General features: G+C 43.2%; 1 protein-coding gene across 2 annotated transcripts in view; it reads left to right on the forward strand.

Annotated features, from left to right (window-relative positions):
- ADGRD2 (adhesion G protein-coupled receptor D2) overlaps window positions 1-10,444 on the forward strand; it is a 386,891-nt gene extending 376,447 nt beyond the window's left edge. Inside the window, exon 26 of one of the 2 annotated variants that reach the window (XM_069241720.1) lies at window positions 10,028-10,444. In XM_069241720.1, the coding sequence (XP_069097821.1) occupies window positions 10,028-10,041 (14 nt within the window). In that variant the 3' untranslated portion in view covers window positions 10,042-10,444. The remainder of the gene's footprint in view (window positions 1-10,027) is intronic. The other variant, XM_069241719.1, reaches the window with a different exon arrangement.
- The last annotated feature ends 7,818 nt before the right edge of the window (window positions 10,445-18,262 follow it).

Here is an 18,262-nt window from a genome sequence, read left to right on the forward strand (position 1 = left end):
GTGAATTCTCTACAGATTTCTTCTGCAAAATGTTAGGCCCCGAAGCAGTAGTATACATTCTTCCCAGTTCTGGAAGATGTAGTTTGGTGCAATAGTATTTCAACAGTGCAGGTTTTTTGTATTAAATAGTGCAAACGTGTTCATAACATTAAGCACAAAATGTAATACATCAGAAATCAACACTTACACTTATAAGTAACTAACATAATTGCCAGCTGCCCTTAAGTGGTGGTGCAATACACTAATAAGCTCATGTAGGAGGCAAAAGTCATCTGCAAAGAGTTTGCAACCAATTAGGCTGTAATCTATCTGCCTACATTTTGCCTCTCCCTTTTCAGTGCCATGATTTTTCTCCCCTTAGCTATTTTCAAGCCTTACGGATTACAGTTCACACTGGCTGTGATTGAAAACAACCATGAATCAAGAAGATTCTACCCTCTGCTATCTTTGAGGAGTCCCCTGGAAAAGTATAATTGCAACAAAACCTTCACATTACCATATCAGAATACAGCTATGCTTTTGGACAATTAGCAACAAATTCACAGCAACTGCAAAGCGTCTCAAAGCTACTTAAGCCTTTCCTGTTCAGTTTAGCATTGTGATCTATCTATCTATCTATCTATCTATCTATCTATCTATCTATCTATCTATCTATCTATCTATCTATCTATCTATCTATCTGTCTATCTATCTATCTGTCTGTCTGTCTGTCTGTCTGTCTGTCTGTCTGTCTGTCTGTCTGTCTGTCTGTCTGTCTGTCTGTCTGTCTGTCTGTCTATCTGTCTGTCTATCTGTCTGTCTATCTGTCTATCTGTCTATCTGTCTATCTGTCTATCTATCTATCTATCTGTCTATCTATCTATCTATCTATCTATCTATCTATCTATCTATCTATCTATCTATCTATCTATCTATCTATCTATCTGATAAGTTTTTGAACTAGTGAATTGCTTTCCACACATAAATAATAGAGCCCTTGGGAGGCAAGGGCTACCTATGTACTCTATGGTATCTACAGTCAGACCTCACGTAAGAGTGGCGTTAATATTTAGATTTAGCTGTATTCCCACATCTGCAAATGGGTAGTGGGCAGTTGTGTCTATGGAAGTGATGTAGATTTTGAAGATCACTTTTAGATTAAAATACAAGCCAAGATTTGTGGCCAAAATGCGTAGGGATGATATGGTCAGGGAGGAAATAATTGGGCATCTGTGGCTTCATGGGTTCTGCTTCAGCATGGAGAGAAATTATTTATCTCTTGGAAGAATGTAGCCTAAGGCTATGGATAGCCATCAAGGGAGGCAGTGGCAAACTTTGGGTTTGGGATCCAAAGTGAAAGCTCATAAGGAGGAGGGCATTTGTTTGTCATCAGCATTTAGATGACATAGAAAGATGAATGGTTATATGATGTCCTCTATGGGTCTAGTTTAAAGAAACAAATGTAGAGGACGAAGAACTAAAGCTTTTTAGTGGTCGGAAACCTTTTTATTTGGTAAATCAAACAGTTTGCAACTGGTAGAAAGTTTTTTCTAGTGTGTGATTTTGAAATCTTTTTCCAAGCCAAGAAAAGGATTTAGAAATGGTCACTGATTTGATATTTGGAAGGAATGTATTTTGTATGTCCCTTCCAAAAACTGAATTGGGACTCTTTGTGTATAGTTTGCTACTGTAATTCTGGTAGCAAACCAGATGAGTTACTGACTCCAAATTTGGTCTGATAGCTGATTCTTAAAGGGGAGGGAATCCCCGCTTGACCTCTTCTCTTTTGGAAATTGGCTTTTTTTTAAATAAGATGCTTGTTTCCCTTTACAGAACTTGGGTTGTTCTGAAGAAAAACATGTTTGAAATACACTCACAGGGAAGGTAGTCTGCTATCCCTTGCGATTGCAGTCAAACTTAGGGGTTCGCAAAGTGAGATCTGCCTAATTAATATGTATTAGACAGAGGGGGTGATTCTAACTCTGACGGGCGGCGGAGGCCGCCCGCCAGAGTTCCCCCCCTCCAGAACACCGCTCCACGGTCATAAGACCGCTGCGGTGATTCTGGGTTTCCCACTGGGCTGGCGGGCGACCGCCAAAAGGCCGCCCGCCAGCCCAGTGGGAAACACCCTTCCCACGAGGAAGCCGGCTCCGAATGGAGCCGGCGGAGTGTGAAGGTGCGACGGGTGCAGTTGCACCTGTCGCGAATTTCACTGTCTGCAATGCAGACAGTGAAATTCAAAGTGGGGCCCGCTTACGGGGGCCCCTGCAGTGCCCATGACATTGGCATGGGCACTGCAGGGGCCCTCAGGGGCCCCACGACACCCCATACCGCCATCCTGTTCCTGGCGGGCGAACCGCCAGGAACAGGATGGCGGTATGGGGTGTCTGAATCCCCATGCGCCGCCATGGAGGATTCAGAAGGGCAGCGGAAAACCGGCGGGAGACCGCTGGTTTTCCTCTTCTGACCGCGGCCAAACCGCCGTGGTCAGAATGCCCTGCGGGGCACCGCCAGCCTGTTGGCGGTGCTCCCGCCGACCCTGGCCCCGGCGGTCTAGTACCGCTGGGGTCAGAATCACCCCCAGAGTGTTCTGTGACCTCTTGAAATTCATTTTTTTGAGAACCAACCCATTAATACATAGGTCAGTTCACAAACGTAGATACTAGTTGCAAATATTGGGTCACAGATTAGGACAAGCATCATAGTACATTTGGTGCCACATTTTCAGAAATACCATTTGGCAGTGGAGTGAGACTAGAGAGTGATAAACACCAGGAGACAGAAAAGTATTTATCCAAGAGATAAGAGGTAAATCAGTACTGTGCATGCTAAAAAAATGAGTCAGGGGTCTAATGATGTCCATTTTTACACACAATATGTGCTCTCCATACTCTTGCAGAATTGGAATCATAAAGCCAAGCTAGTTTGCCTTTTGAAGATCAGAGCTCGGAACGTCTAAAGTTCAAAGATGACCTTTAACAACAAAGGAGAAGGGAAGCTCCATGAGATAGATGTTACTTTCGCGACATGTCTCTTCACAAATACAAAGACTTTGTGAATAACTGATAGCATTCAATCAAGTTTCAAAGCCCTTTTTATGTTTAATACGGTGTTTTGATATTAACGTCACCTACCTTTGAGTGTCAAGTGTAGTCATTGTCTCAAATTAGGCCGAAGCATATTAAATAATGTCCCTTCATTATTTAAAGCAGTGAGGGCAATTTTAATAGGTAAAATCAATGGTAGTGGCCCTGACTATTGCTACTGAGCTTTTAAAAAGTTTGTTGCTCTTTTTGTGTGGTGGATAATGGTTTAGCATTACAAAAACTGAAGACAACATGTTCAGTTCAAGTGCAGATGAATTCATGTATTCGGTGTTGTTATCAAATCCATCATGCAAAACAGAACTACAAGAATAAACCTGCAGCAAATAATCACATCAAGGTCTCTCTTTGTACAACACAGGGAAAATTAACAAAGAGGAAAACGAGGCATTGAAAAAAAAACATGATGGACAACGTACAATGTTCAAACAGCTTAAAACATTGTGAAGGAGTCGATTCGAAGTACGATGTTTTCGAATCACGCCATCCACTAGATGAAACGATCACATATGTGTCTAATTCCCACGATGAGACTAGGTTCAAAGCAAGAATGACACGTGGAAATGTCTCCTGTACTTTAGGGCAAACAGCTTCCAATGATGTTCCTATAGCTGACAATAGTTTAGGGAGAATTTATGTTTGGGTGTGAATATAACTGCTTCTTTATTTACATTTATTATCATATCACAGGATACATCACTGGGTTTTTTAGCACATGACCACATTTCCTCTTAGTTCAACTAGACATAACCCAACAAGCTAAAAGCAAAACTTTCTTGGACAGTCATCCACTATATGTATTTAGGTATCTAAGAGAGCAGCGGTTCTTAAACTTTGATTCTGTGGACCCCACTTAATCCCAAGGCCCATCAAGCCTTTTCCATGATTTGTACCTCAATCATGTATACATGAAAAAACATTGTATGACGTGAGCATACCTACTTTCTACTGTAATTGCATGTTTAAAGTGGGGAGCATCAACACACAGGTATAAGACCCAGGTCGTAATCACAAGCCAACAGGTAATTATGTGAAATAAAAGCTTTCAGCAGATGTTTTTTAATAGACATTGGCCTCAGAAAGACACAGGGCACCAGTAAAGTTTGGTAGGGACACAGAATTTCTTTGTTTCAAAAGGTGTCCTAAACTAGCAATCAGCGTCTGATTAAATATATGTTTAAATGCTTATGATTTATTTACACACGTTTATTGATTTTTGAACACGTATACATAAAACATGTGGCGGCAATGTAGTACATTTTAAGTAAATGCTATTGTTACTTGATGAAACTATTATCTTTCTAGATGAAACCACCTTTATACAGTTATTTAGCTCAAAATGCTTATGATTATTGACATAAAAAATTGTTAAATTACATGTAGGTCTGCGGAACCCCTAAATAGGTGCTGCGGGCCCCAGAGGTCCTAGGACATGGGTTATTCTCTGCTGCAGTTGAGTACTACTAGTCACCTTCCTGCTACTTCAGAGGTCAGAAATGTACTAAGTAAGGGAAACTTGGGATGTTAGAAAGATGTTCAGTGTTCTTTGGTCGTTGTTCTTTGGTAAATAGTTCACTTGATTGACCCTTAGAACATTTCTGCATTGGGATATCTCCTTAATCCAAAGTAATTTTATTATGCCTTCAAAGATATTCCAGAGTTTGGGAACATGCTGTCCTAGCAAATGACCACCATGCTTTAGTCATTTATTGGATCTATGAATGATCAGTTGGGAGTAGCTGATAGAAGATCCCCAGCGGGCATATTAAGAGGTTGCATTCTTTACATGTACCCAAATTCTGAATAGCAGAGATTATGATAGGTTTGAAAACTTTATGCAATTTTGTGAATGGAGGGTGCAATCTTAGTAAGCTAAACAAAAGTGATTTTAAGTCTGATAACTTTCAATGCCCACAATAGGTTTTGGCTGCTCATACTCCCCGGAAAAGAGGCCCCATCAGCAGAACTGGGGTTGTCTGACCTGTTGCTGGTGACAAATTATTATTGGAATGAACCACTAGAAGACACGCAGGATTAAGTGGTGCATTGGTAGGTACAAATCCCTTGGAGAAGAGTGGAGAAGCATAAGCTGGATCTCAGCTGCTTTCAGATGAAAACATCTATGCCAGGATTTTAGGTGACACAGATCATTTTTCTTGATGCACAAGATATCATGGCACTGTGAAATAAGGGACTTCGTTCTCAAAAATTCATGCAGGATGCATGACTTGTATTTTATATATGAACAATTCTGCGGAGGGTGGGCAGGTAGGAAGGTCCTGCCACAAGCAGAGGCTCGGCCATGACAATAGGTGGGGAGAATGGTCTTTGGGATACAACCCAGCATGGATTACAAATGGGCAATGAGGCATGAATAGATTTCAAATAATGAACACCTCATACTTTCCCTTGCTCCTTTCATCGTCTATATCACTCACTCTGCTTGGGATATACCAAGAGTTGGGACAGGAATGTCCCTTCATCAGAGGCAGCCCTTAGCATCTAGAAACCTTTCTAGAGCATAGTTACTCAGTCTGAAACTGGGCTGCTCCAAGTCACAATGACCTACTAGGTACTTCTATGTACTTTTACTAGGTATATCTGCTAGGTACTTCTAGGTACCTATTAGGTACCGACTAGATACTTCATGATCTGGGAAATGGAAAGAATTCATGCAAACTGGAGGGAACTGAGTGACAGCAGCAGGATGTCTCTGAGTGACAGCATCAGGATGCTGATGTGGAATATTATCTGAGTGAGAATGGTGTCAGAACGTGCATGTTCACTCACACACACATCCATATACATTTATCTATGTAAGTTAAATACTTGATCCAGACACACTTCTGTATTCTACATGTACTTACGTGTACATGTTCTGTGAGTGATAAAGGAAGGTACTGTTCTTCTACTGCTGGATCTGTTCTATGGGGGATCAATACTACAGAGAGAGGAAAGCATACTTTGCTACTGCCATGGTGCACCTGTTCTGTGAGAAAGCAAACTTTGCAGTGGTGATGTCCAATTTGTACCTGTCCTAATTTGTGGAACGTTTGCACTGCTGCCCTAGCAGTACAGTTCCCTGAAGGAGGTACGCTTGGACTATTTCTACCCAAGGTGTTCCTGTTCTGTGAAGTTTGCACTGTTCTACCCAAGGTGTGTGTTTGGTGATTGCTGGGTTCTGAACCTTTGCTCCCTACACTACCACCATGAGAAACCCTGGAGTCCTTGCTCTGACTACCCATAGGATCAGCTGCAGAAAGAGTTTTACTGGGCCCAGTTTGCACAACAAGAAGAGGACAGATCCCAGGACACCAGAGGCAAATACCATCAACCACCACAGATGATGATCAGTAGACTTTGCCTGTCCAGGTCTCACGCCTCCAGAAAGGTATGCACACAGAAGAAGATGCACTGACACTAATACACATATTTTTTTCTATCTGGACCTGGCTGCACATAAATGCCTCATGGCTCCACTTCATATATGTGGCCTTCAAAAATGACTGTGTTTTTAGTGATCAGCATCTTGAGTGAATGGACTTGTAGAATCATGCATAAGATATGGAACTACGCTGAGTCAATTTAAGGTAGGAGTGTGCAAAATAGGTCCAGGAGGGTCGCATCAATGCCACATTTTTAGGCTAGCCGCATAAAATGAAATTACATAAAAGTGATCTAAATGGAGCTTATTTAGTGAGTCAGAGCTTATCATGAAAATATGGCATGTGTCCAACCCTTACTGACCTATTTTGGTCTGCTCTAGTGGAAATTGTTGCTGGCTGAAAAGTCAAAAGTAGCTGAAGTTGCAGAACATTGTACTGCCTATCACACCCCAGACAAACAATGGGCTGCTCCTGCTGTGTGCCTTCTTCAACTCATTCATGAGGTGACAGATGCTCCAATGTTGTACCATATACATTTTTCTCCACAGGGCCCATTGCTCCCCTTTGTGACACATACTAATGATGCTTAGGACTTTAATACACTTAGGAACCTCTTGCAGCTCTCAACCAAGATGTAATCAAATACTTTTACAGTCCTGATTATGACCCCCCCCCCCACATTAACACGCTTGGGTTGAAGCGTTGTCTTACGAAAAGTGGCTCAATTAGACTTTTAGGATCATTATGTAGACCCCTGCACTGCCGCAAGAAGCACTATATGGCCTGAACACCTGGTAACATTTTTTGCCACTTGTTGCTTTCATTAATTTCTATTGTTCTTATATTTCCATCCCTTCACCATTAAACGTTTTGTAGTGAGCACTGCACACACTGCTTGCCACTGCATGCTTCTACATGCAACATTGTGGGCCTGATTCAGACCTTGGCGGACGGCGGAGGCCGTCCGCCAAGGTTCCGCCGCCGAATGACCGCACCGCGGTCAAAAGACCGCGGCGGCCATTCAGACATTTCCGCTGGGCCGGCGGGCGCTCTCCAAAAGAGCGCCCGCCGGCCCAGCAGAAATGCCCCTGCAACGAGGACGCCGGCTCAGAATTGAGCCGGCGTAGTTGCAGGGGTGCGACGGGTGCAGTTGCACCCGTCGCGTATTTCAGTGTCTGCAAAGCAGACACTGAAATACTTTGCGGGGCCCTCTTACGGGGGCCCCTGCAGTGCCCATGCCATTGGCATGGGCACTGCAGGGGCCCCCAGGGGCCCCGCGGCACCCCCTACCGCCATCCTGTTCATGGCGGGTTTCCCGCCATGAACAGGATGGCGGTAGGGGGTGTCTGAATCCCCATGGCGGCGGAGCGCGCTCCGCCGCCATGGAGGATTCAATGGGACAGCGGTAAACCGGCGGGAGACCGCCGGTTTACCCTTTCTGACCGCGGCTGAACCGCCGCGGTCAGAATGCCCTCGGGAGCACCGCCAGCCTGTTGGCGGTGCTCCCTTGGTCGGTGACCCTGGCGGTCACCGGCCGCCAGGGTCAGAATGACCCCCTGTATCTTTTAATACTTTGATTCAATCTTCTGCTATTGGCCTGTGTCCTTCATCTTTTAGCTTGACTGAACCTTTCCAACAATTCAACAATTAATAGTTTATTTGGTTGATCTAATAATTATTCTTTTTAATTTGTATGCCACAAAAGCTAATTTTCAAGTTTCCTGGTATTTATGTAACCCTTGCAACCCGACCTTTGAGCACAAGGATTGAATCATCAGATACACAAACTTTTTTGGGGTGTGATACAGTTTGCTAACACATTCAATTTTGGCAGATCAAACCTTACCGAACATAAGAGGGGAAAATGCCTGACGATTAAGCATCAAATCCAGGTTATGGCCTGTTTTCAAGGAAAAACTTCTAATAGACCCAGTCAGGGGCTCTCGGCCAGGGGCCTGCTGCCTGTGCAGAGTGAGGGGGTCCCCCTGGAGCTCATGCCCCCCCACCTGTTCACAGCTGGGGCTGCGGAGGCTAATGTTATGCCACTGGTGATTGTTGTTTTGTCATGTTGATTTCAGTAGTTAATTTGAGCCAGTGGTTGCTGGTGGGGGGCACAAGAAATTATTTGGGGGGGCTAGCGCTTATTTTTCAGCATCAGTGAGGTAAAGGCACATTTGATAAAGACAAAAGAATACAAAGACAGAAAAGTATCACAAAAGGAGAGAGAAGAAAGCTGCAAGAGTGAACTGAAGGGGCAAAGAGTGGCTGTAAATTGGTGAAAGGGGCCCAAGATGGCTTCAGGATTTATGCAGCCTCAGCATTCTGTGGACGCATATTTAACTGCAGCACCAACGTGTTCCAGTGGAAGAGCTTTATGTCCCGGCATGTTTTTTATTCACAAATTAAGCACTGCCTGTGTTGTATTATCACTGCATGTGTTCTGCTACCTGAAACCTTGATCTCGTTGAGTAGCACAGGCACATGGTGTGATTTGCAACACCAGCAGTAAAGTTCGATGTCAGCTACTTTAGGGTTACCAGGCATCCTGGATTTGCTGTGGCAGACCCAGTTTTTCATCTGCTGAAAATATATATATATAAATAGAGGTGCAGGTACTCTGTACCAGAAAGAAGTGCTGGTACTTTCCAATTAAAAGTATTACGTTTTTCTTGAGAAGTGCAGGTACTCTTCGTCTCAATATAAAAAAGTGTCTCAGTACTGGATAGTACTGGCCCATTTCAAGCACTGGTCCCGGCAGATTTCAGGAAATTTAGCTCATGACCTATTTTTTTATGGGCGAGTGCAAAGCGCTCCGTCCCATTCTGTAATCTCTCTTTGGGCTAACAACCATGCCCATGTCACGTCAGTCACTTACATTGGCTCGTGGGCTTGCCTTTTAAAATCCGCTTGTTTTCATTTGTGAAAGGCATGCTTATGTCATGCCTTTTGCAGTGTTTAGCTCACCTACACAGCACCGGTAAACTACTAAAAACATACAAGGCTCGATGTTTTCAGTATGGAGTCTGGACTACTTTATCGATTTATTTTCCACGCAATGCAATCGTGCTGCATTTCACATAGTGTGATCGCACTACGTTTTTTTTTTTCTTTACAACGCTAATAGCTCGAACTCGAGCAAATGTGAGGCCCCTTTGCATTGAAAATGCTTGTTGAGAGGGTCTCCTGAAAACGGTAGGAGTAGCCTATTTATTTTTTATCAAAGCAGGGATAGTAGGAGCTCTATAAGAAGGCAATTTAATTAACAGGCATGATACTGGCTTTTAAAATTGTAATTTCTTTTTTTTCGTGGTGCCTCAGCTGTAATTTTATGCTGTGAGCGCTGTCATTCTGCGTGCTTGGTTGAAGTAAAATGGCAGTCCTTTTTCTATTTTCATGAAATGTCCTGTGTTTTTTCTTTAAAATTCTGGTCATCTTAGACTAGTTGTCTGGACTAGTTTGGAGCCGAGAAAGTACCAGGGGGGATTGAAAGAATGTCTGCGTGGAGATGGCCAGATGGAGCGTCTAACCGGAGGCTTTTCTTTCATGTCTCTCTTGCAGTTGGATGCAGGTGAAAGAAGCCTGCAGCGACGTCAACGGGGCAGCTTTGGGACTAGCACATCCGCCATCACAGACAGCGCGAGACCAGGTATCAACAATGACATTTTCGAAGGGACGACGGAGGCTGGGTCTGCTTCATTGAACCAGAGGAAACACGTACGGATGCACAAACGCATCACAAAGCACCACAGCGAGCGGCCAACCAGGGCCACCTCTTGTGTACCGAGAACGCAACCCCGTGACCCTCGGCAGCAGTGATGCATAAATGTTTATAAATAAATTATGTCTTTTTGTCTATGCCTTTTTATTGCCACTGCAATTTGCGAATGAGAATTACGTTTTTTTCTGTAATAAAATATTTGTATTTAGACAGTTATGACATAGAAGGTGGGCAATAAAAAATGCTGTTAAAATTCAAATGTAAAATTCGCCCATTTTTTTCATTCCTCCTTTTCACCTTTACAAAGAAGAAACAACATCTTCGGTATCTGAACGCAGTAGAATAAATGTTAGGGCTGTTGCATTTTACATGGGACATTCAGAACAAATTCATCCATCCATGCCATTGCAATGGTAATATATCAGGCCCTGGTTAAACTTGGTGAGCTGGAGCAGGACCTCCATTGACCCAGTAACAGTCGTGTTGTCATAATTAGGTCCAAATTTAAGGACGGCATCGCACCATCTAACGCCACAAGAGTATAATTTTCCTGATGCTAATGTGGTGTTAGATTGTCAAAAACGCTGCGCCATATCTACAAAGTGGAGCAATGCATGGATTGCGCCACTTTGTGACCCTTTGCGCCACATTATGTGTGTGCCATGCATAAAGTATGCAAAGGAAGCATTCAGACGCAAGGAGGCTCGCAAAAATGGTGCAATGAAATCTACAAGAGTTCATTGAGCCATATTTGGCCTCATGTTTTAACACCTGCTCAAGGCAGGCCTTAAAATGACACACCCATTAGATCAATGGGCCTCCTTGCACTTTCCTCCACTAACGTCAGAAGACATTTTGATGCTAGTGGAGCAAGGCGCCCCGATAGTGTCAAAAAAGTTGACCCAATAGTTCCTAATATCTCCATGGTGTGCCATATCTTAAATACGGCGCACACATGGTGCTCTAGGGGGCGAAAGAAAGTGGCGAATCTGGGCCTCGGTTTCCCACTGCTTGGGCAGGGATTTTTTTTCTGTGTCCTACCAATGCAGTGAGGCCACTTTTGGCAAAACAGTCAATGTCGAACGTCCCTCCACATCATGTTGATCCAGTCAGCACTTTGATCTCGCCTACCCGACTGCGCAATTTGTCCGGTTCTGACAGACCAATTAAAGGCTTACAAAGGGCTTACAATTCACCCATTGTTTACCATTTGTTTGCTTTGTTGTCAATCTAATTTGCTTGCTTTTTCTTCAAAGGCTTGCCTTGTCCCATCTTGTTCTTCATGTGTTTGTTCCACTGTGGAGCATTGTCTCTTTGCAATCCTTTTGACTGACTGACTTCTATCCTTCCACTTCTCACGTTTAGCAAAACCACTTTTTTCTTTTTGCTTAAGAACTCCTGGGGAGTGCATGTGCTATCCAACTATCTCTCTCTTGCCCTTCATCCCCCCATCAAATATCTGCCCCCTGGGCTCCATTTTGCTTTCTTCCTCTTATGCTTCTTAGTCTCTTGTATACTCCCCATGTATTTTGTAGACAATATCCTTTTTGTGAGAAATTGATAAAAGGACATGTCAACTACCTTCAGAAGTGGTCCCAGTGGCCAATGTACGGTGACCTTTGGTGTTATAAGAGGGGTGAGACAGGGGTGTTTTTTAGCTCCTTTTCTATTCACATTATGTATATATAAACAAATTAGAACAGGCCTTAGTTCAGGATGGCAAAGGTCTGCCTGATATAAGTGGTAGGACCATCCCAACACTCCTTTACTCCGATGATGCAGCACTGCTAGCACCACATCCCTTGGTTTAGAACACTTCTTGAACATTTTTGAAGAATTTATGAGCTCCCTGGATTTATCGATTAATCCTGCAAAGTTTCATGTCATGGTGCTGGGCCCGAAAACTACCAATCCTGCTGATAGACTATTTTAGTGAAGTCGCAAGAGTGCGTGCTTTTCCATGTTTTAATCATAAAGGTTCTTGGTCCACTGTCCTGACTATAAAAACACATATTGACTAAGGTCATCTCCTCTGTTTGTGAATTTGCCCTCAGGTTGGGTAATACACCGTTGCCCATCACTATTAAGATCTACCAAGCAAAATGCCTCTCTGCTGTGGTTTATGGGAGCAACTTTTTAAGTGAAGATCTAGCTACTTTACAAATGGTAGAGGGTTCTTTTTTCAGACAAGTTTTGTTCATTTCAGAGTTTACTCCAGCATATATAGCCCAGAAGGAACTGGGAGAGAGCTAGATCTCTGATGTCCTTGTCCTTCGTCCCTTGGTAAGATGATTATTTGTTTGGATGTCGAGGGGTACGTTCTTCAATAAGGGCATTATAAGGGACTGTAGAATTTGGATTTGGTACACCAGATTAAATGGTTGATGTTGGGCTTCGCTCGCTGCAGGGTCATCACCAAACTTTTTTCCTTCACCTTCCTGTTTTCTGGACCAGATATTGTTGGCTTTTCAAACTTTGTGAACTTCACTGCTACCAACCAGTGCTAAGGTGCTCTCTCCTTTAAACATGGTAACATTGGCTTCCACTCAATTGGAATTTTTAATTTACTTTTAAGTCCATAGTAATGTGGTACTTCCTGTGCCCAGGATCAGTAAATTAAATGCAACTAGTGGCCCTGCAGCACTTATCGTGCCACCCACTTAACTACTATGCGGTTCTAAACTGCCATTTTGACCTGGGAAAATAAACCTTTTGTCAGACCTACACCTTCCTTTTTAATACATATGCGTAACCCCTACTGTAGGCCCTAAACAGCCCATTAGGGTAGGGGGAAGTGTATTTAAAAAAAGATGGGCATGTACTTTTAAGTGTTACATGTCCTGGTAGTGAAAAATGCTTACATTATTTTTTCATTACTGCAAGACCTACCTCTCACAGAGGATAACATTGGAGTTACCTTATTACATTTATTAAGCTATAACTTCCCATTGGGAGCATGTAATAATGTTGAGTTTTAAAAACACTCTTTAATGGTGAAATCGCAATTCTAAAAATGCCACTTTTAGGAAGTTGGCAATATCTTGTCCTAACCATTTATTGCCTGCAGCCTGTATCCTAGGTCACATAACTAGGTGTAGCTGGCATTTGTGTATTGCTGCCAGACAGTGAGACAAATGAGGGCTAGATGTTGGCAGGATGGGCCATCTCTGACTTGATAGGGGGATGGGACTGTCACCTATCACACTTACATATAACAAAGACTGCCTCAGCACACTCACAGAGTTTCACCCTACCCTTTTGTGTCTCCAGACAAGCCCTCAGACAAGGGCCAGGGCAGAGAGGCAGAACATTCCACACACCTCTATAGGGGGGGGGTCTCTAGAAGCTTCACCTCCTTCAAAGCTGGCATCAAGGATAAATAGTGGATCTTCTGACCCACCTCTTCGGTGCACATCTGTAGAAGACTCAGCAGTACTGCTGTGCTGTACTGCTGCAAGGACCGTGACTCTGTTGCCCTGCTGCCTGAGTGAGAAAGATTGGACCTGCACTTTGAAGCCAGGACTACCAGAGTGACTCCAAGGGCTAGTTGGCTGGCCACCTGATCAGAGCCTCAGGGACAGAAAAGGCTCCACCTTGAACCCTGGACCTGGACTCTGTCTGCTGTGAGTCCTCCTCTCCAAGTGGTGCCTCCTCAGTTGTGGATGCTTGGAAGTGGGCCTGAAGGTTCTCTGACAGCCCAGCTGTGGGCTTTTGGACAGAACCGATTGAGTGTGGTGCATCTCCTCACAGTTCCACTCTGGACAACTGCTGTGTGTTACATCCCTGAGGCAGAACCCAGTAGCTCTTTGGAACTGCCACTGCAGGATGCCTCCTCAACGCCATACTTTGCATCGCAGCAGTGCAACACCTGAGAACTGCTGCTCCATGATGCATCCTCAACGCAGGACCTCGCATCACAAGCCCGCAGCTTATGAGAAGCACTACTGCATGAAGCATCCTCAACGTAGGGCATAGCAATGCATTGCAACAAGGATTTAAGGTACTTTGTTCAGGAGGTCTAATTTGGTCCCAGTATCCGGTCTGTGCTCCATCGTGGCCGGCCTGAACTTGTGACTTTGGGCTCTATGGACAAATCTAAGGGATAGGAAATCTCTATTCCTAACGTATGAAACTCATTGAGTTTTATTTAGCCATTCCAACTGGGTCGCAAATCAACCTACCTTATGAATATTAATGAGGCAGGTTGCAGTTTACAACCCATTAGGTCATCAGACTACCTTGTCTGTGGTTGCTTTTTAGTAATGCAATCTTTTAAGTCTTTTATATTCCTCAAGGAAAACAGGATGCATTTCAAAAAATAAAATGAAATGTCCAAGTTTCATTTTTTGACAGTTGACAGGAATCCCTTGGACCACTGCTTGCTCTTAAAAAATGTTTGCTTCAGCATTCACAAAGGGGTCCCATTGAGACCTCTTCCCATTTGCCAGTGGTTACCACCACCCTCGAGGTGTTGGTAAAAAAGTAATGTTTTGAGACCATAATTCAGTCACAAAACATTCATACATAGCACTGAAATTCAATATTTGGAATTGGCGCCTAAACACGCCCCTACCAAATACCGAGTCACTAAACACAAATTGTGATCTGGTAACATGTTACAGAATCATAGTTTGTTTTCTACTTCTGAAAAAGCATTCTTTTAAGGTCAGAAATGGCCCAATTTTTGGAATAAGGCCGTTTCTGACCTTGAAATTCTTTTGTACATATGGCCCTTTTCCTTGTCCGGCGCAGCCAGATAACCACAGTTGGCACTTTGTGCTTTTAAGCGCTATTTTTAATTACATATTTAAAATCGCATATCTCTGGTTATACTAATTGAATTTTTCTCATAATAGTGTCAAATTTATTGCATTTTGCTCTATTTTTTAATTGGAGAGGGATATTTTTGTGTTGCGTTTTCCATTTATTGCTGTTTGTATGCTGCATAAATACTTAAGACATTGCTTGCAAGTTAAGCCTGACTGCTTTTGTGCCAGGTTTCCTAAGGGTAAAGCACAGGGTAATTTGGGGGTCTGCTTGTTGTTCATCCAGACATGAACTGTGGTTGCAGTAATTGACATGTCAAATTGATGTTTTGTGCTCTTGGGCTTCCAGGCTTATTTCGTCACCTCAAATGGATTACTAGACAGATATTAAGTTGACTAAATGTAGTTTTTAATGCTGACAGGAGAGGCTTGAGAGATTTGGAACAACCAGCTACACCTACAGTTCCTTATTATGCCCTTGTGACATTCACTTTCAATATGGAGCCTTACCTCGAACCATAAATGCCTGTTATCTCCTAACTAGATTTAGGTTAAGCATGTTATACTGCTAAGTGTCTCTGCTGAGGGGATTGAATACGGTAGGGAGTTTGGCACCCTGCGGGTGTGATTCAACTTCAGTACAAGACACTATGCACTTTATGTTTTTCTGTAGATTGTATGCTCACTTGAGGGCCAGATGTATTGCTCCACTTCTAGCAGGTTTAAATTTCATCCGAGCCAGACCTGCTTTACCATTTTTTACAACTATTGTATACTGAGTGTTTGTTTTTCTGTTGCTGGCTTCTTAAATGAGGCCATAGAAATGAGATTATCAATAGGCGAATAGGTGAAAAACTCTGCTCCACTTGGTAAGTTTACTGAATTTTGTCTCCTCACACTATGCAGAGTAGCACAGAGTTCCCGAATTCCACGCTATCTGCGCGAAGAGAAGTTTTGTTCCGGTCACTCGCAAGATTTGTTTTTTGTAGTCACTTGCGAGGCCATGAAATGCACAAGATTTCATGCCCGCTCGCGCAGCTTCCGACTGCGACATTGGCAAAAATAGTGCCATTTGTGAGCTTGAACACACCTCGAGTAGATTTTCTACTCAAGATGCATCTAAATCTAGTCCAAAAGAGGTTTTTGAATGGATTTTCTGCTCCAGTGGACCCTTCAAGTTGTTTTTTAATGTGAGCCTTTTTTTTCCAAACAGGAAGGAAGTTTCCTAGAAACTCCAACTTCCTCTCCAGCAGCCTCCTCCCAGTGCTTTTTCCATATCCTGGTCACTTTTCAGTTTGATTTCAAGGTGGAATGATCACCCTCTTTGTCTCCTGGATATATACCTTTGGATTTAAGGACTTTGGTCTTGTGATATTACACAAGTAGGTTAAAAAACTATTTTATACAGGGGTTGCTTGTTTGCTTCAGCATGCACCAGTATTTCTTTGTAAGTTAACTTGATTTTTTGATTTTATAGTGGTGGGTGGCCTGTAGTTTAAGTACAGGCCTAGTTATTTATTTTGCATTTCATTGATTTTTCATCTTTTGTAAAGGAAAATTGTTACACAGCTCATTATTTTTTCTCCATTTATTTTTTACATTTGCAATAATAATACATTTTACTATATGGCCTAGACTTCCAAAGGGCGATGTATCCAGTAGGCCTAGTACTAGTAGTCATCAGTGCATGAAATAAATGTTTATGTTGGATATGTTTTTAAAATGTCACTTATGGCAGGGATGGCATTGGATTAAATTAAAACCATTGGCTATTGCTTGCATTTCTTTTTTTTGTTGCAAAAAGTGTATATGTTGCAGGGTAATATTTGATGACATAGGAGGATGTGTGTTGTTTTGACATTTTTATTGCTCAGTTAAATTTGTGTTTTGCATTGCTGAATTAATGTTAGTGTTTTCTTCAGTGTTACCCCAATGCCCCTTGTTGGACCTGGACCTTTTTGCAGGGCCATCCCCAAACTTTTTGCCTTCTTCCTCCTATTTTTTCTGACCAGTTTTTGTTGGTTTTAGGACTCTGGGCACTTAACCACTGCTAACCAGTGCTAATGTGCATATTTTCTCAGTTTAAATTGTATTGGTGATTGGCTTTTCCATGATTGGCATATTTGAATTACTAGAACACCCCTAGTGAAGTGCACTAGAGGGCCTGTAAATCAAATGCTACTATTGGGCGTGCAGCAATGATTGTGCCACCCCCATGAGTAGCCCTGTAAACATGTCTCAGACCTGCTGGGGCCAGCACCCGTGCACCAGAGACAGCACTTAAGGAGGAGTTTATGCGATGGCAGGGACAGGTAATGGCAAGAAACATTGCTTGGTTATTTACAACTACTAGTATACCCACTGTGTTTGTTAAGTCAGGCAGATTCCACCCATTCATCATCATCCATGACCTCCCTGTCCATGGCACTTTGTGAATCACGAGTCCGACCAATGGGCCACCATGATGTGATGATGATGACGATGATGACCCCACTTAACTGTAGCATGGTTCAATCTGGCACTGCAGCGTTGGCTGTGCAATGTGCATCTGTTTCTTTTAATGTAGCATTTACAAAGCTTTCAATGGATTGCAAACCAACAAAAATAAGTTATTTTTCTCTTCCATCCCAGTGCCCACTCAATCACCTCCCCTAGTAGTACCAGCCAAATACATTCCTAGCTTCTGTCCACATTGAGAAAAGAAAATTGCCATGTGCCCCAACTGTTAGGGTCCGGACAAGTGGTCATACTGCATATGGCTTCCACAATGGATTTGCACCTATTCCAATTTGAAATTAATCAACTTTCAGTTTCAACTACAGTGACTGCCAAAGCCTAAGTGACATCATCAGTGAAGCCCCACTGCCCACCAGCCCCGCCCAGTATTTTTAAGCTAAACCTGCACCGTACCTACCCTGACTTTTCCCTGTACCTTACTCTCCTGCAGCAAACTAAGGGCCTGGGTGGGAGAGTTCAGCAGAGCAGGCGACTCTGTCACAATTGTCACAACTGTAACTGATATCCCGTCTGACGTATTACGAATTAGAACATTGGAATGCTGGGGGCTCCATTGAAAACAATGGAGTGCTGCGGGCTTTTACTGGCCGGTAAAAGCCCGCAGCGCCAACATTCCAATGTTCGCTTTGTTCACAGCAACAGCTGTGAACAAAGCCTCACGGAGCCCGAGGGGATTTTAATCCCCTCGGGCTCCGTGAACATTTTTTTTTTAATAGAACATTCTGCCCTGAGTGGCAGAATGTTCTAATAGCCTTAGAACCCGCCGTAGCGGGCTCTACCGGCTATTAAAGT

The sequence above is a fragment of the Pleurodeles waltl genome, chromosome 6, assembly GCF_031143425.1.
Source record: "Pleurodeles waltl isolate 20211129_DDA chromosome 6, aPleWal1.hap1.20221129, whole genome shotgun sequence".
Taxonomy (NCBI): domain Eukaryota; kingdom Metazoa; phylum Chordata; class Amphibia; order Caudata; family Salamandridae; genus Pleurodeles; species Pleurodeles waltl.